We start from the raw sequence: 20,052 nt of genomic DNA, 5'->3' as shown, positions 1-20,052 counted from the left end.
GAGATGAGAATATAGCAGTGAGAAAATTAAAAAGCAGCAAACAAAATCCTTGCCTTCTTGGTGTTTATATTCACCTGGGGAGAGACAAACAATAAACAAATCCAATGGTGATAACTGCTATGGTGGAATATCAAGCAGGGAAGAGAAAGGGTGGAGGGGTGTGGAAGTTACAACTGTAAACAAGGAGGTCAGGGTGGACTGCCAAAGAAGGAAGGACTTGAAGCAGGTAAGGGAGGAAGGCATGCAGATATCTGGGGGAAAGAGTATCTCACAAAGAAGGAATAGCAAGTGAAAAGGCCCTGAGGCAGGTGCTCACTTAGCATGCTTGAGGAGCAGGAAGACCTTGTGGGTTGGAGGAATAGTAATTTAAAGATGTATAACAATGTAGTATTGTTATTCCTATAAATGCTGGAATCATTTTAGGATAAAGTAGTGTTACATCAGTTTTTCTAAAATATCAACAGGATAATGTGGCTTTTTAAAAAAGAGTTTAAGTTGATTTTTCCACATGACTTTTAGATGTTTGTCCTCTAAAGAAAGGCATTCTCCTTTCTACCTAGGCATAGAAATTATTCCACTTGGAATGGTTATTTGGTAATCATGATCCAATGGACACTGTTTTCTTTGGTTCAGAAATTTAGAAATGCTTACAGGTCTGGGTAGTTTCATATTCTGTTATATATAAGACCAAATTTCATCTCTTGTTTATGGGGAAAGCCAGAAGCCATATTCTCAAGCAATAAGGTCGAGAGTCATTTGTAGTCATTGTTCTTTTCCTCCTTCAAGTCTTCTCAGAACGAATTCCTAGGATTTATGACTATTTCTGTTCCCAAATAGTTCAACACTTTAATATTATGGAAGCTTGTGTTCTCGTCCAAATTATGATTTCTACTGAAGTTTTGTTCAACAAAAGTCAGAGCTCTGTGTAATAAATTCTTCTGATGTAGATGATATTTTGATTTACTTCTGTAAATATTTTTATAACTGAGAGTGGAGCATCTAAACAGTTGTTAAATACTTGTCTAGAATCTGCTGTAGAGTAAAGTCTCTGCCAACAACCATCCTTTCTTGCTGTCTGGAATGGGTGACTTTTTCATGTACTTTCCATTCTGTATTCTCAGCAGTAAAATAATAATAAAACCCAAACCAGGAGATTATGATTTTAATATACTTTATTTAAAAAGTACACAGTTTTAAATTGGTTTCAATGGGTTTCAAGCAGAAGGGACGCTGCCCACTTGCAGTCCCGTTTCTGATGAAGGATAATAATAATGTAGCAAACTCACATTTGCATGACTGGCAAAGTAAAAAGATAACTTTTTTGTCAACATATCTCTAAGAGTTTATATCACGCACAGCTTAATATCATGAGATGCTGATGGTTGGACTACATTTCATGTCTCCTATGTTGCACCATATTTTGGCTCACAGTTTATCCATACTTTAGCATGCCAAGAGAACATCTCCATCAGTGTCACCTTGAGAAGAGCATCAAAAGCAGAGGGAGCAGGATAAGGACCATCTTGGCCTGGAGATTCGGCGCACCCCCACACTCCCTCGCATTCTCCTACAGGGAAAGGCAGGGTTGGTTAGAGCCGAGGTGGATCCCAAGATGCCTTAAACTTCCCAGGGTATGTGGAGTCCCCATATCCCTCCCTGCTCTCCAGTGTACGAACAAAATCATTTGGAACCTAGATAATGGCAGGAAATGGACTTGTCTACATTTCATCACGTTAGTAATGAGAATCTCTGATTTCACTTGTCAATGCATAAAGTATTCAAAATGACTCTTTGTATACTATTATGCAGAACATTCAAGAGGCAAAGGGCTGTTGGTAGAGAAGTCTCTTGTGATTATTTTATAAAAGCAAAATACTGACCTTCTTAGTAAAAGATCACATCTCAGGGGGCTGATCATTTCAGATACTTGGCTATGGAAGGTTTTGTGTGTGCCTTCCTTTTAATTTGGGGGAAGGGAGGCTCTGTTTTACAAAACTCAAATCATATTATTTATTCCTTTCTGCACCATGATTTTTATCCACTAATTGATGGAAATTTCTCTATCTCCATTATTCTAGGTCTATTTTATTCAGTTCTTTTTTTTCTTATTGATGGTCATTCATCTTCTCATCTGTTCTCTACTGCTACGAAGAGCGCTGAATATAGGTCCTTACCAAACAATGATACTTGCTCCTGCCCTGGCCTTAGGTAAAGATGCCCAGGAGTGACAGTGCAGAGCTAAAGGGTATTTTTGCTTTTGATGGCTATTGTTAGATATTTCATTGGTACCTGTATTTTCTGATCACCCAGTAAATTGTATCTTTCATGTCCTCGGTTTATTTTTATATGCAGTTGTTTGACTTATCAATTTAAAGAGCTCTTTATGCTTCGATTTATAAATATTTTTTCAAGTTCTATAAATTGGATACTGACTTAGTTATGTTTTTCCATCAAAAAGTTGTAATTTTTATATAGTTAAATAAATCTGTTTTTCTTCTATAACTTTTTGGTCTTGGATAAGAAGGTCTCTCCAATCCCTAGAATTTCTTTTTTATTTATTTATTTTTAAAATTTTATTGAAGTATAATTGATTTACAATGTTGTGTAAATTTCTGTTGTACAGCAAAATGATTGAGATACATATATATTATATATATAATATATAGTATATACAATATATAGTATATATAATATATATAATATATTATATATATAATATATATATATATATTTTTCCATTTTCTTTTCCTTTATGGTTCATCTCAGGATATTGAATATAGTTCCCTGTGCTATACAGTAGGACCTTGTTATTTATCCATTCTAGACATAATACTTTGCATCTGTTAATCCGAAACTCCCAATCCTTCCCCCACACCCTTAGCAACCACAAGTCTGTTCTCTATATCTGTGAGTCTGTTTCCGTTTCATAGATATGTTCATTTGTGTCGTATTTTTGATTCCACTTATACTTGATAGATTCCACATATAAATGATATCGTATGGTATTTGTCTTTCTGTTTCTGATTTACTTTGCTTAGTATGATAATCTCTGGGTTCATCCATGTTGCTGCAAATGGCATTATTTCATTTTTTATGGCTGAGTAATATTCCATTATATATATACACCACATCGTCTTTATCCATTCATCTGCTGATGGACATTCAGGTTATTTCTACATCTTGGCTATTGTAAATAGTGCTGCTATGAACATAGGGTTGCATGTATCTTTCTGAATTATAGTTTTACCTGGATATATGCCCAGGAGTGAGATTGCTGGATCATATGGCAACTCTATTTTTACTTTTATCAGGAACCTCTGTACTGTTTTCCATAGTGGCTGCACCAATTTACATTCCCACCAACAGTGTAGGAGGGTTCCCTTTTCTCCACACCCCCTCCAGCATTTGTTATTCGTAGACTTTTTGATGGTGGCCATTCTGACTGGTGTGAGGTGGTACCTCATTGTAGTTTTGATTTGCATTTCTCTAATAATTAGTGATGATGAGCATCTTTTCATGTGCCTATTGGCCCGTTTGTATTTCTTCTTTGGAGAAATGTCTATTTAGGTTTTCTGCCCATTTTTCAATTGGGCTGTTTTATTTTTGTTATTGAGTTGTACAAGTTGTTTGTATATTTTGAAAATTAAGCCCTTTCAGTTGCATCATTTGCAAATATCTTCTCCCAACCTGTAGGATGCCCTTTTGTTTTGTTTATGGTTTCCTTTGCTGTATAAAAGCTTATAAGTTTGATTAGGTCCCATTTTTTTTCCAAACATCTTTATTGGCGTATAATTGCTTTACCATCGTGTTTTAGTTTCTGCTGTATAACAAAGTGAATCAGCTCTATGTATACATGTATCCCCATAGCCCCTCCCTCTTGTGTTTCCCTCCCACCCTCCTTATCCCACCCCTCTTGGTGGTCACAAAGCACCGAGATTATCTCCCTGTGATATGCGGCTGCTTCCCACTAGCTCTCTATTTTACATTTGGTAGTGTATATATGTCCATGCCACTCTCTCACTTCTTCCCAGCTTACCCTTCCCCCTCCCCATGTCCTCAAGTCCATTCTCTATGTCTGCGTCTTTATTCCTCTCCTGCCCCTAGGTTCTTCAGAACCTTTTTTCTTTTTTTTTAGATTCCATATATATGTGTTAGCATACAGTATTTGTTCATCTTGCTTTTATTTCTATTGCCTTGGGAGACTGACCTAAGAAAACACTGGGACAATTTATGTCAGAGAATGTCTTGCCTATGTTCTCTTCTAGGAGTTTTATGGTGTCATGTCGTGTATTTAAGTCTTTAAGGTATTTTGAATTTATTTTTGTGTATGGTGTGAGGGTGTGTTCTAACTTCATTGATTTGCATGTGACTGTCCAGCTTTCCCAACACCATTTGCTGAAGAGACTGTCTTTTCCCCATTGTATATTCTTGCCTCCTTTCTTGAAGATTAATTGACCATAGGTGTGTGGGTTTATTTCTCGGCTCTCTATTCTGTTCCACTGATCCATATGTCTTTTTCTGTGCCAGTACCATGCTGTTTTGATTACTGTAGCCTTGTAGTATTGTCTGAAGCCTGAGAGGGTTATGCCTCCTGCTTTGTTCTTTTTTCTCAGAATGGCTTTGGCGATTCTGGGTCTTTTATGTTTCCATATAAGTTTTAGGATTATTTGTTCTAGTTCTGTGAAAAATGTCATGGGTAATTTGATAGAGATCACATGAAATCTGTAGATTGCTTTGGGTAGTATGGCCATTTTAACAACTTTAATTCTTCCAATCCAAGAGCATGAATCCAATCCCTAGAATTTCTTATGAGACCATCATTTACCATGCAAGTCCATTCTATACTCTCTCCTTTGAATTGAACCTTTGTCATACATAAGAATTACTATTCTGTTCCACTGACCTCATATCAGTGGGTCTAGAAACTTAAAGAAAAAAAAATACTGATTTTTTTTTTAGTGTTTATCATGTATCTACTTACCAAAGCAAATTATCTTATTAACTTGAAAAGATTTTTACTCTAGTGACTTTAGTGCTATGTATGCAGTTCTGGTTTTAATTGAAGTGGTATTATTGCTTTTGGACTATTGTTCACATTTCTATTTTACATAGAGCTTTTATTAGAGGTGATCACTGAATTTTATCAAAGGCCTTTTCAACTTATATTGTTATTGAACTCTCCCTCGAATATAGAAGGAAACATTCTCAATAAATTCCAAATTCTTTTTAGTACTATACTGACTTTAAAGTATTTTCTAGGACTTGGATAGTTTAAATAACATTAAAATTATTTGCTATTTACAGGTGACATTAACACTCAGCTGGCTCTGGTGGCATTTTAAAAAATGAATATCTTCCCAGTCTCCCTAGAGTAATTGGTCTAGGCAAGTTTTCTATTTTTCAAGGTGGGGGATGGACTTAATTTTTAAACTGTAGCTTTTCTTGCCATATTTAATTGTTTTTGCCTACAACATTGAAGGACATAATTCACCTACATCGGTGATAAGTTTACCTTTCTTAGTACTAGGTTTACTTTTTCTCTGATCATCACTTTTGGTGTAATTGTAGTGCCTTTAGAGTTGTGACTTCGTGTGGTTAGGGGAGTTTAAAGGCTTATCATTCCACATTTGTATATTGTGACTCTTGATCTGACATTAGTATTGCCACTTTGCTTTACATGAATTTCTTACAAATAAAAGGCTGTCGAAAAGTAAGCAGGAAAAAAAATATATATATATATTTTTAGTAAGCAGGAAAATAATTTTAACTACAATTTGAAAGAAGTAAAACAAGATGGTAAGAGCCACTTTATGTGTAATAGTGGAAAGTGGTAAAATTATAGCACATTTGTAGTAGGGAAGATAGTAAAGAGGCTTTTAAAAAATATACATGGATATAATAAGATAAGACTATTAAGCACAGACTAAATAAGAAGGCATTGAGAGGCTGAAAGTAGAGTATCATTAGCCTTCCTGTATATTCTTTGGTTTGCCTGAAAGGGACTGCTTTCTCAAGAGTAAACTTTTGAGCTATAGTTCTTTGACTACTGTGAGATTCTCATGGCGAATCTGATGGGAAAAGAGTAGGAAGGGTTCTCAGATTACCTCAGGATGGAAGCCATGACAAGATTCCGGACGCCTTCTGATCTTCTGAGCCTTTAAACGTTCACACTTAAGGGATTCGTTATGTTGACTGTTGTTAAGGCATATTTCCAAGATGCTCCTTTTCCTCACTCTGAATTTCAGAGCTCAAAACTTGGCACTAAACTCCCTTAACAACTTCTCTCTCCCTAATAGTGGAAAGGATATCATCTCCTCCTCTCTAAGATTTCTCCCCTAGGTTTCCTTACTGTTGATCCCCCTTACCAGCTTCATCAGTAGTGGCTGGACCTACACACAAAAGGATATACCTGATTTCAATGGGTGCCATGGTGATGGGGGCCACAGACTCACAGAGGCAGCTACTGTCCACCACCACCATGAACAGATTGCTGCTTGGGATTTGCTGGATGACAAAGGACCTGTTGGAACAAGAGGCAGAGAGACAGTGAGTGGTCACTTACCATCCCTCAACTTAATAGCCATGAGGAAAACTTTCCCTGGGGTGGGGGAACTACTGTAATATTTTGGAAAACAAGTTTCAGAGACTGCTTTACTAGTCAAGTTGCCTCCTTCCCCAAGGCTCTTCACTTTCAAATACGAAGTTTCACTAAGAAGACAGTACATCTATGTCCATATATAGCCCTCACCTTGGAAAGACAGGACTTTTACGTGTACGGAACAGGAGAGTCAGAGTTGGCTAAATCACCTCAGTTTCCAAGGTCTAAGAGGTTAAGCTTTTCCAAGACTCATTTTCTTCTCCCAGGGCCTAAACATCACCCCAAGTTGCATCTGATGTTCTCTGAGGTATATTTTTCCTTCTCCCTCCAACAAGGATAGACTGAAGCTATGTCATATTAATGACAAAAGATGAAGTGAACTTCCTAGACCTTACCCTGAACCACTTTGCACAATGTCTGCCCGTAATAGAGGTATTTTTTGGATGAAATTAATGCTAGTTGTTTAAGGAGATCCATCCTTCTCAGAGACCAAGTTAAGCTGGTACTAAGGCCATATGGCCCTTCTGACATTCTGGGTTTATCGGTACAGCTAGTCCAACATAAGTAAGCCTAACGACACCTCTTTCTCACCTTACCCAATACAATGAAATGACAAAGTAATATCACCATAAAAATACTCCTTGAACCAGAAATACCAGTGACTCTTTGGAGGAACAAATTAGAGAACAAATCCCATATTCTTCTAGAGCCGACAGATTAGCTTAATATTTAGCCCCAGCCCCAGAATCCCTGTCACATAAATTTTTCATGATATTTTACCAAATTCAGTTTAGTCAGATGAACTAGACTATAACATTAAAAAACGGTCAATTTCTCTGTAAGTTATCTTCATCTTTCTCTCAAAAAATTTGTTCTGTTCTCTAGAGTGTATCTAGTATAACAAGATATGACATGAATTTTCATGATCTTAGTATACAAACTGATAGAAATACCAAAATGGTATGATGAATGCATGACTTGCTTAAAATATAGAGCAAAAACTCTTCAGATCTAAGCAATAACAGAATATAAGTTATTTTCAAATGCAGGGAAATGCAACACATTCCAAAGAGCAGAAAGCATCAATTACATGTTCTTCTTTTACATTCGGCTAAAATTAGAAATTAATAGCAAAAAGATATAAGCAGTGGAAATTAAAGGTTAAAAACACATCCAATTAATCCTTGAGGATTTGAGAGCAGCCCAGACTCAAATCTGTGCAGATTTGAGTCTGGGCTGCTTAAATATTTTTACTGGGAAAAAATTTTGCAAATAAATGGACTGTGTTTTTGAATCAAGAAACTGGAAAAATAAGAACATAAACCTGCACCTGTGCCCTATACTCATTCTCCCCTGTGGTACACTGTGCTGAGAATTGATGCCCCTCTCCGAAGCCCAGCCCTCAGGCTTCTGCAAGGATGTGACTGATGGAAGAGGAGAGAGGTGATCATTGTACAAATAGTTTCTCTTGTCTACTAGCCATTTTCTTCAGCTTACACAAAACTCTCCCTTAATTTTACCTTCACCTACCACCGTCCTCATTTATAGTACAACTTCCCCGTCCTCATTTATAGTACAACTCCTAAAAAGAATTATACACAATCCCTCTCTCTCTCCTCTCTCTCTACTTCCTCACTTCTCTCCTTTCACAAATCTACTCCAATAAGGCTGTAGTCCTTACCACACCCTTGGATTGGTTCTTGTCAAGGACACCAATGACCTCACTGCCTTTCTTCTCAACCTCCTTTGCCTCCACTTCCTCCTTCCCTGCTCACTGTCTGTCCCTCACAACAAACTGTGGTTTCCATGGGAGGAAGGCCACATGCGTCTGCCCCTGGTTATCTTTTATCCGCAGCAGCCGGAGTTATGCCTGGGACAGAGCAGATGCTCAGTAAACATTCACTGAATCAATGACAGAAAGAACTTATAAAGATAAAAGCAGAAGAATAAGATGCAGATGAAAACGTGAAGATAACTAAAAGAATCAAACTCTGGCTTAAAAGAACAAGGACATAAGTCCACTTATGGCACTCCTGATCAAGAAAAAGAAGTCACAAAGTTACATTAAAACCGAAAATATACAGAGGCATTTTAAACATTTTAAGTGAGTATTACGTATATCATTACAAACAATTTGAAAACTTAGATCAAACACACTTTGGGGAATAAAGTATAAATTATCAACATTTGGCCAAGCTATAAAAAACACCAGCAAACCAACTGCATGAAAAAAACCTGAAATGCACATTGAGAATCTAACCCCAAGTGAATACTACCAAGTCACCCAAAGAACAGATACCACTGTGTTCATAGAAAATCCGTATGAACCCACTGACCAACTGTTAGAACCAAGAAACGAACTAAGCAAGCTGCCCAGTTACATAATCAGCATATAAAACCACAGCCTTTCCCTGACACTGGCAATAACCAATGAAAAAATATTTATGAAATAAAGAACCATTGATATTGTCAATAATTACTATGAAATGCCCAAGGATAAACCTAGTAAAAGATGTTTCTTTATGAAGAAAATGATCAAAATTCACTGTTATAAAAGAAAAAAAAAACCCTAAGAAATCCACAGTGGTTGTGGAAGGAAACAGTTATATATTAAAGGTGTCATTTCTCCTTCAATTAACCTTTTAATTCAAAGTAATCTCAATAAAAATCCCAACAGGAATTTTGATGGAATTTGAGGTGATGATCCTAAGATTCATTCATAAGATTAAATATAAAGAACAGTCTGGACAATTGTATAAAATTGAATTTTATAAAAAAAAAAAAAGAGAGAGAGAGAGAGAGACGGGAAGATGCTTGCCCCTAATCAGTATCAAAACCCATGAGATAATTTACAGAAAAGGAAACACAGATAGACAACTGATATGTAAAAGGGGTTCAATCTCACTACAAATTAGGTAAATATAAATTAAAATGAAATTAAAATAATGAAATGCATTTTTCACCAGCAGAATGGCAAAATTTTGTCTATGGTAGTATCAAATGATGGAGAGTCTGAAGAAGTGAATATTATTCTACACTGCTGGTAGGAAAGTGAATTTTACAGCCCCTATGAGAACAATTCGTTATTGTTACAGTGAAAAATCATTTAGATCCTATTTTTCCAGTTGTTTTACTTCTCAGTAAGAGGAACTATTGTTCAAGAACCCAAGAAGACATACATAAAGATGCTCTTGGTAACACTGTTCATTGAGAGGAGGAAAAAACAAAACCCACCTGAAAGTTCATCAACAGAGGAATGATTAAATAAGCAACAGTGTGTCTGTTCTATGGTCTACTTGGCACCAGATGAAAGGGTAAAAGGTGTCAATTTACCATCATGAAAGATTACCCAAAACATAATAAGTGGGAAAATAACGTTGCAAAACTATACATAAAGTATAAATGTTTAAGAATATTTAGAAATACTCATCTAAGAGTATTTGATTCTGCTACAGAGAACAAGAAAAATAAATGGGATGGATAAGACTTATCAGTTATGTTATGAGTAGATAGTATCAGTAAGTGACCCATGACTCATGTTAACATAGAAGGAATAAATGAACAAGTGGAGCACATGTGGGTAGAACACAAAAAAGGACAAAACATATGAAGTGTCTCCCTAGTGATAAAAAGGAATGAAAGGACCAAGTGAAATTAACTATTTATAAGGCACAGATCATGTCATCTCCAGATTGACAGCTGTCACCTATATCCTCCTTAAGTCAACCCACTGGCAACTCCCATGCTCTGCCTGAGACATGCAGATAAAATCATGGCTGCTCAACAGATTAGAGGCAATTTGCAGACTTGACCTTCCATCTCTCCAACAAAGCAAGCATGTATTGGCTCCAGGCACCTTCTGTCTACTGAGCCCCCACCCCTACCCTCAAGTCTGGTCCTCCTACCACATCATCAGTGAGAGAGAGAGCAAGGGAGGAGGGGATGGAGGGGAGGGAACAGGATGGCAGTGGTGGACAAGAGGAGAAGACTGGGAATAATTGTCCTGGGAGACTTAAACTTAATCTGTAACACTGGAGTTCTTTACAAGGCGAATGTGTACGTGTATTCTTAAAACATTTATAAAATGGAATGTTATGCTAGGGGCAAAGAGTATTGATTTTCTCATTTCACAAAAGAGAAAACTGGGACTCAGAGAACATACAGACAATAAGACATAATTGTGCCCATATTAGAGATTGGGAAACAAGAGATTAACTGATTTCCTAGAGTAACAGGGGCAGAGTTGCAAGCCTCTGGAGCCCAGGCCTGTTACGGGGCTGCTACCATAGGCAGCCGACTTTCTGTCTTGTACTGGAGTTACTAGTGCTCAAGCTCCTCAAGGGCAGACCCAGTGATCACTTGATATGAATGGTTAATGACAACCAGTGCAAGATATTATTCGTTTTAACACATTTACCCTCCAAGATGAAGGCTCCCCAAGTGTTCTCATGAAGTCCCACAGCAAACTCCCCCCCTTTTACCCCCAGTCCTAGGAGATGGAAATCTCTGCAGGCAGCTATTACTACAGTGGAGGAAAACACCCCCTACCAAGGATTTGCCAGCGGAAAGATTAACTGCTTTTCCATATTTTGAAGACTTACTGTCTGCTTATTAACATGTTTTTTTGGAGGGGTCTGGCCAATGTTAGCTGTACATTTATGTGCACAATGTGTATTTATGGCCCAGGGTGTAGGGTTGAACTTCATAAAACACACCTCCATCCAGCTGGGCCCAGCAGCTAGACTGACATCGCTGTGTAGAGGGACCGTGGCCTGTGGGGTTGGCCTGGGGGCCAAACAAGGCGGAAGGGAAATGCCTCAACAGAGAATCACAGCAGCCATTTCTAAGCAGGGATAGGTCAAAATGCATGAAATAAATTAGGTCCTCAAGGGAAAGAGAATAGGGAAGAGGGAAGCAATTTTGATCTGTCCATTGCCGGAACTGAAATAACCCAGTCCTCCCTTTTCCATTCACAACAGACTGAGAAAGAACTAGAGGAAAAAAGATGATGCAATTTCAAGACAGCCTCCCTTGACAAGAGGGACTATCTGCTGAGGGGGCTTTGCTACCCAGATGAGGAAGGCGGCCACACTGCTCCCCTAATGCTGCCTGGACAAGTGTGTGTGGTGGGGGGAACCCATGGCTAAGATTCCCAGAGGACCCCAGGGTGAACATTTGGAGAATTTGGTTGGCTTGCTTTTCATTAATTGGGTACAAAACCATGGCTCAAAAAATAATCGGGCAGGACAGAATCTTAAAACATTTTAAAGTCTTTCACTTTTTATAGATTTTCAACCTTTACAAATTGTCCATATTTTTTCTAAAGATAAAATAAAAGACAATGAGTAAATCACAGGGAATCAATTTGAATCTGGCACTGACTGTGTTCTAGGTTGTACTACTCTCCAGGTGGACTGGGTATGTGGATCTCCAAAGACCCTATTCTCTTTGGAGGTGGGGAGACGCCTGTATTCCCCCAATGTGCCCCCAAATGCCCTACAGTGACCCAGGCCCATAAGTTGTGGAGAGCAAGCATTTGGTGATGGACTGCTTAAATTTAAACTGGAAATTAAATATTGAGGCCATGTTCTAATCCATAGTTGTGCTACCCTGTGGCATGGGGGAGGTAAAAGGGCAACACTCATCTACTCATGGCTCAGCTCAAACAAGGTGAAAGAACGAACAGCAGGGCCTCCCCTGCTCACCCCCAAAAGTGTCAGGCCCAGGACATTTCACAGGTGAATCATGTTAGCATGTCAAGGCACATGTAGTTCTAAAACATTTAAGCTGCTTCAGAGCACAGGGAAAGAAGGAAATACTTCAGATTTCTTTTAAGGACCTTGATATAAAACCTGACCAAGATTATACAAAAAGAAAGACAGAAAGACAGAAAGAGAGAAAGAGAGAGAGAGAAAGAGAGGGAGAGAGAGAGGGAGAGAGAGGGAGAGGGAGGGAGGGAGGGAGGAAGGGAAGGAGGGTGGAAAGAAGAGCTACGGAATAATCTCTTTTTGTGAATATTGATGCAAAGATCTTAAATGAAATGCAGCAAACAGACTTCAGTAGGACATTGAAATACAGCATGCAGCAGTGAGGATTAACCTAGGAATGCAAATGAACAAGCTTATTGAGTTGTCTCAGCTTAATAAAGATAGAAACATGAGACAATTTTTTTTTTTTTTTTGGCCGTGTGGAGCAGCTTGTGGGATCCTAGTTCTCTGACCAGGGATGGAACCGGGCCCTCGGCAGGGAAAGCGCAGAGTCCTAACCACTGGACCACCAGGGAATTCCCGAAACAATTTTTTTTAAGTCTCTATTTTCAACCCTACTGTATTGAATTCCTGCTTTCTCATCTCTAAATGATATCTGGAAAGATTCCCTAACTTTCTGAAAACTTGAGGTTAATAAAATTAGCCCAATCTAGTTTAATACTTTAATTTCATATCTAGTTTGAAGCTCTACACTGTCATTCCTTCAAGCTTCTATTTTCTAGCATCTTCAGTCATTTGGGGTGGGGAAAATGGAGCAGCAAAGAGGCAAGCATTTCCTACTCACCAGGCCATGGTGCAATCTCTCACTACAGCTTGTAACAGCTTGGCCTTTGGTGTCCTCTGTGTGGATCCAGCACCCAAATGTGGCTTTTTTGTGAGGTTACCGTGGATTCTCCTGAGAACCAAGAGCCCCTCAACGTGGTCCCAGCGTGACCACCCACACAGCTCTTGTCATCAGCATCGTGCCCACAGCCTCTTGCCCTTAGTGTGGACCTCTCCTGGAGAGCAACGCTCTTGTTGAGTTTCAGCAAAATGACAGCAATCTTCCATATTGTCTATCTGGCCCCTGGGAAACAGGCATCTTTGCCGGCCCAGCCATAGTCCACCTCAGTGCTGCTCCTTCTCCAAGCCTAGCCCTCTCCCTCTAGATCTCTTTCCCCTGCTTGGATAGGACACGTCAGCACACCTGCCACCCAGCAGACATTTGGCCAGTGCTGTACCTCCCTTCTTTCAGATACCCCCAAAATATATTAGAGTCTTGGAGAATTCCTCACCACCCATCTGGATCCCAGCAGGAAAAAGTACCCCCTGGAGGAAAACGCCTCTTTCCATGAACCCTGATCTCTTCCTTGTTAGGCCCCTCATCAGTCTTCTTGTGGTAGATTAAAGGCGGACCAGTTGTCAACCCTCAAATAAACTTGAAGGTGGGGGTCGGGGGGAGAGTTTCCAATTCTAAATCAGTGCCAGCTAAATGGCTGTTCTCTTTAGAACCTGTGGTGCTCAGGTCCTCAGTCTGGGGCTACAAGGAAAGCCTCACTTGACAACCTGTTGGCATTCTTCCAGTAAATCTATCGGTGTAAGAGACCCTATCCAGAGTTGGAAAAGAGCCAGTGCTGTGGGATCTGTCCAATAGGTGCCTACAAGACATTTGACAAAAATCCCATCCCTGAAAACAAGTGATCAAATTACAATTGGAAAACTTAGGCATTAGGGAGTTGAGCCCTAGAAACCATCATCATGGCTCCCACCAGGTATTCCTCTGATAGCATGCCAGGAACCAGACTGGTACAGGCCTTTCCTGCTCCATTTCACTTGAGTAGGAAATGTGTTGTGTTTTCACAGTTAAGAGCTGAGATTAAATGAGACGAGCATATTGTCTTTGTTATACTTATTTATTCAAAAATGTATATACAATGGACACATTATGACATTCCACTTGTGACTTGCTGATGGAAAGTGCACACAAAGAGCCCAAGTGATGCTTTGTCTGCAGGGCGCAGTGTCCCACGGTGGTATTTATTATACTGCAGACAGAATGAGTCCAAAAGACCCATAATAATGACTTTCACTCATCCTCAGCCCCACCAAGGATTTGTTGAGATTTATGGTGCCAACCCAGAGCTTAAAAACCACTTGGGCAGGAAGTTCTTTGGCATTATCAGCCCAAAGCAGGTGGCAAGGAAAGCTATTTTGTGTTTGAAATATGGGGGAAAGAGCCCCATAGAATTAAATGCAAAAAGGACCTAATTTTCTTTTCTCATCTCAGAAGAAGAAAATCTCAAAAGAGCTGACAACAAAAGATATTTTTAAAACTTGGCTGTTACTTTAGCTTTTCAGTCTTTTATTTATTCATTTATTTTTTTGGTACTAGAGTCTTCAGTAAATCCTCTTAATTATGACATGAACCATTTTCTTCTAATCCCTTAAGAAGAGTAAGGAATTTGTTAAATATTTTCACTGGAACTATTAGTGTCTTTTCTTATAAATAATGAGAATAATAGCTAACATTTATGGAGTATTTACCTAGGGCCAAGCACTTTTCTAAGCACTTCCCCCTTTAATCTTCATACCAACTCAAAGAATTATCATCTTCATTTTAAGGATGAAAATATATATGCTTTGATAAGTTAAACAACTTTTCCAAATCCTAAAACCCACTGAATATCAAAGTAAAAAAACTCTATAAAACCAAACCTATTTGACTCTAAGTCTTTATTTTAATGATTACACTTTAATCACCATCATCACAGTCATCACCATCTACCACTTACTGAGCCCTTACCATAGCAGTCATTGTGTGAAGGTCTTTTACCTAAAACTGGTTTATTTCACAACAACTCTAGGAGGCAGGTCATATTATTCCCAAGTTATAGAAAAAGCACCTGAGATTTAGAGAATGTAAGTAATTTGGTCCCATCTTGGTTTAAGATAGCACAGGTAATAGGTATCAGAGCCAAGTTCTGGATTTAAGCTGTCAGACTTTACTCCTTCCATCTTACCCCATAAAAATCAAAATATCAAATGGAAAAGTGTTTGGGGCAAATTTCACTGATAAACTGACACCAGAGAACCTGTCTCTCGATTGGAGGGTTCAAATTGACATTACTTTGGATTCACAGTTATAATCTCCCACTTTCTAGCTTTACAATGTCTTCTACAATCTCCAAGTGAACTGTTGGGTTCATTTAGCAAAATAGAACAACATCATAATGAACGATCGGGAGGTCTAAACAGACTCAAAACTAAAAAGAATTCACTGGGGAGTTGAACATCTAATTTTAGCTGGAAAAGTCACATTCTACTATCAATAATTTCTTTCTAAAAGGTTGGACATCTTGCATTATATGAAAAAGGCATTTTGTCTACCACACTTTGTTAAGAGCAAAAAACCAATTAGACTAAGTATAAGTTTTGCATAGAAAAAAAAGCCTAGAAGGAAATATAGCACCATTTAAATACTTTTACTTATCCACAGTTTATAGATGAAGAAACTAGGTAACTTGCCTGAAGTTACTGAGCTAATAAGACATGGAGCTGGGATTTAGATCCAGACTACTTGGCTTTAGAGTGTAAGCATGTAATTTCTCTGCCTCAGTTCTGAGTGGTGAGATGGCATGTGATTTTTACTTTATTCTTATATATTTCTCTACTGTTCAGTCTTCTACAATGAGTAGAAATTACATTTAATAGGAACCAGAACCATGGAAAAATAGCTTTCTATTTTTTAGACTATAGACATACATATGTAGAAAACTAAATCTCAGTGATCAGCATTTGCTTTACAATCTCAGTTGCTTAAAACTAAAATCACGTGAAATTCCTCCAAGATCATTAATTGAAAGAAAAAGGAAGTACCTCCTTAGTGGTTTTGCTGCCCTCTTCCATGTGACCAATTTGACTATATATCCTTGGGTTAAGTCCCCATCAGGAGCCCTCTCTGAGTCCCTCTATAATATCATCTTTAACTCTGCCTGATGTACAGTTGAAACTCAATATATTTTCACCAAATGAAATAAAGGCTGAACCCACGCTTTGTTACTTTGATGCTTTCTGAATAATATATCTTGTAGCTTTGAATCAATCTCCCAGGGAGAGAGTCAGACAAATCATGTAGTTTGGTATATTTTGAGATCTGACTTCTTAAACCAATGTTGCTAATAATTCCCACCACTATTAAATAGTTTCTTATCACAAAACAGCATAGTTATTCGTTTTGAAGAGTGTTAAGTACTGAGGTAGAGACCCAGAGCCATAGGGAAATTTCAAGAGAGACAGACGCATTCCAGAAACATTATATCTAAGGCAGTGTTGTAGGTTTGAGAGATTAGTGTTCACACAGATTTTTGTGACTATTGGTGATATACTCCAATACAGAAGAAAAAAAGTGTCCCAGAACAAAAATGAAAACTATTCTCCCATATCCACATAGACAATATCAATGTGGAGTAGATATGAGGAATAAAATGAAGGAGGTGGGAATAGCAGGGGATACTGGAAAGTTGACTGGTTCAAAAGTCAGTGGAGTTGAATCAAGCTCCCAGTGTGAAATTAATAGGCAAACCACCTTGGGAATTATCGCATTCCCTCTCTCAGCCTTAGTTTTCCTACCTCAAAAGTGATTTCTAAGGTACCTCCCCAATCTAACATCATAAAGTACTTGGTTTTCACATCATCGTTTCCTCCTTGCACAAAACTCTAAGTTGATATAACAGACTTTGATTAGTTGTCACAATCATCTTCTCTTTTGTTTAGCTCCCTCCACTGCCAACCCTAAAGAGAATCATACTTTTCTTTTTTTAAAAAAAAATATTTATTTATTTATTTGGTTGCACTGGGTCTTAGTTGCAGCAGGTGGGCTCCTTAATTGTGGCACATGGGCTCCTTAGTTGCAGCAGGTGGGCTCCTTAGTTGTGGCTCAAGGGCTCCTTAGTTGTGGCATGCAAACTCTTAGTTGTGGCATGCATGTGGGATCTAGTTCCCTGACCAGGGATCGAACTCAGGCCCCCTGCATTGTTAGCACAAAGTCTTAACCACTGCACCACCAGGGAAGTCCCAAAAATCATATTTTTCTTATTAAAAAAACAAAAAGAGAGGTGTTTTGTTAAAATCCAAAAATTCTGAATGTTAAATTAACCTAGGGTGACACCTATAATTCTAACTGATGCAGATAAATGCTATACATGATAAAGGGAAAAAGTTTTAATGAATAAATACTACATTCCAGGGCTAGAAGCAAAGATGAAACAGACTAACCAATGAAAACCTAAAACCAAGCCACCCAAAGAGCATGGTGATCCACTGGTAATTTAAATGCAATGTACAATCAAGTTTATTCTCCAAAGGAAGATTACAAAATCCAGGGCATCTACAATGTACCATCCAAAATATTCAGTGTGCAAAAACTACTATACATGTGAAGAAATAATAAAATGTGACAAAACATTTAGGAGAAAAATCAGTCACTAAAAAGAGAAAAACATATGACTCAGAAGTTAGAATTAGTAAATATGTAGATGAGAAAATATAGTTATATGTTAATGAACCTAAAACCATGGATATATTGGTCAAAGGGATGAAGGAATTTCAGCAGAAATACGAAAACTGTATAAAATAACCAAATTCAAATCCTAAAACAGAAAGAATAAAGTACCTGAAATCTAAAATACAATGAATTTTAGTTGATAAAGAAGATGTGGTTCATATATTTTATATATATACATATACACCTATATAACAGAATATTAATCAGCCATAAAAAAGAATGAAATATTGCCATTTGCAACAACATGGATGGATGATGGACCTGGAGGGTATTATGCTAGTCAAATAAGTCAGACAAAGGCAAATACTCTATGTCATCACTTACATGTGGAATCTAAAAAATAAAACAAATGAATTGAATTAATTTAACAAAACAAAACCAGACTCACAGATAGAAAGAACAAACTAGTGGTTACTGTGGGGAGAGAAAGAGGGAGGGGCAACATAGGGGTAGGGGGACTAAGAAGTACAAACTACTATATATAAAATACGTAAGCAACAAGGATATATTGTGCAGCACAGAGAATATAGCCAATATTTTATAACAACTTTAAATGAAGGATAATCTATAAAAATACTGAATCACTATGTTGTACACCTGAAACTAATATAATATTGTAAATTAATTATACTTGAATAAAAAATAATAAAATAAAATTCATTGAATAGACTTGAAAGCTGATTGGGCTTTTAATGGAAGAAAAGATCAGTAAACTTGAAGCCAAGTTAATAGCAACCACCAAATAAGAGAACAGAAAGAGAGAAAAAAAGATTGAAACAAAAATGAACAGAACTTCAATAAGCAATGACACAGTATCAAGCAGTCTAACAAACAAGAATTTTGAATCTCAGAGTTGAGTAAAGAGAGACTGGGCCAAAAAAATATAGAAAAAAATATCAGGTGGCTTAAAATGAGAGAGAAGAATTGGGAGTATATTATCATAAGGTATGTACACTACACATGAAACATAGTATTATTTGAAGATAAACCATGAGAAATTAAAGATGTATGTTGTAAACCTTACTACAGTCATTAAAAAAATCTACTTGAAAACATATAAATTATAAACCAGTAGCAGGAAAAAGATGGAATCATAAAACACTCAACAGAAAACAAGGTAGGAGAAAAAGAGGAGAAAAGAAACAGAGAGGAACAACAAACAGAACACAACCAAAAGGATGGTAGCTTTTAAGCCAAACATATCACGAGCTAAATTAAAAGTTAATGGTCTAAACACACCAATTAAAAGATAAAGATTGACACACTGCATAAAAACGTGAGACCCAACTGTATCTCGTCAACAAGAAACCTTCTAATTATGAACACATAGATAAGCTCAAAGTAAAAATATTAAAAGATATACCATGAAAATACTAATTAAAAAAAAGCTGGAGTGACTATATTAATATAAAGAAGGATATCATAGAGTGATAAAGGAGTTAACTCAGCAAAATGCATAATAACATATATATCAAATGTTGTTAGGTATATAGACATTTAGAATTATTATGCATGAAGCAAAAACTAATATACCCTGAAAGAAAAAATAGACAAATCCACAATTATAGTTGGAGACTGTAACAGTACTCTTTTGGTAATCAATAGAATTAGCAGAATAAGTGGACAGAAAATTGTTCAGGATATAGAAACAATTTTACCTAACTGACATGTATAGAACACTCCAATTAACAACAGCAAAATATACGTTTTTTAAAAAATGGAAACACTCACCAAATTAAATCATGTTATAAGTCATAAAGCAAATCTTTGGAAACTTAAAAGAATTGAAATTATACAAAGAATGTTCCCAAACCATAATGAAATTAAACCCAAAATAAATGACAGAAAGATTTCTGGAAGACCCTCAAATACTTTGAAACTGAGCAACACATTTCTAAATAATCTAAGGTTAAAGAGGAAGCTTCATGGAAAATGAGAAAATACTTGGAAATATTCCAAAAATGTTTAATGAAAAACAAAATACATAACACATATCAAAATTTGTGAGATGCAGTTAAAAAACTGCTTCAAGGAAAATTTCTAGTATTAAATGCTCATATTATAAAAGAAGAAAGGTCTCAAATCAATAATCTAAGTTTTAACCAGAAGAAACTAGAAAAAGAAGAGAAAAATTCAAAGCAAGG

General features: G+C 37.3%; 1 protein-coding gene across 2 annotated transcripts in view; it reads right to left on the bottom strand.

The window, feature by feature from the left end:
* Positions 1 to 436: 436 nt before the first annotated feature.
* Positions 437 to 20,052, bottom strand: part of CACNA2D3 (calcium voltage-gated channel auxiliary subunit alpha2delta 3) — a 788,131-nt gene continuing 768,515 nt past the window's right edge. Inside the window, exons 36-38 of one of the 2 annotated variants that reach the window (XM_073811245.1) lie at positions 6,403 to 6,520; positions 6,105 to 6,182; positions 437 to 1,567 (exon numbers count right to left, since the gene is read on the bottom strand). In XM_073811245.1, the coding sequence (XP_073667346.1) occupies positions 1,475 to 1,567; positions 6,105 to 6,182; positions 6,403 to 6,520 (289 nt within the window). In that variant the 3' untranslated portion in view covers positions 437 to 1,474. The remainder of the gene's footprint in view (positions 1,568 to 6,104; positions 6,183 to 6,402; positions 6,521 to 20,052) is intronic. The other variant, XM_073811246.1, reaches the window with a different exon arrangement.

The sequence above is a fragment of the Tursiops truncatus genome, chromosome 10, assembly GCF_011762595.2.
Source record: "Tursiops truncatus isolate mTurTru1 chromosome 10, mTurTru1.mat.Y, whole genome shotgun sequence".
Classification (NCBI taxonomy): domain Eukaryota; kingdom Metazoa; phylum Chordata; class Mammalia; order Artiodactyla; family Delphinidae; genus Tursiops; species Tursiops truncatus.
This window is presented reverse-complemented; position numbering and strand designations above follow the sequence as displayed.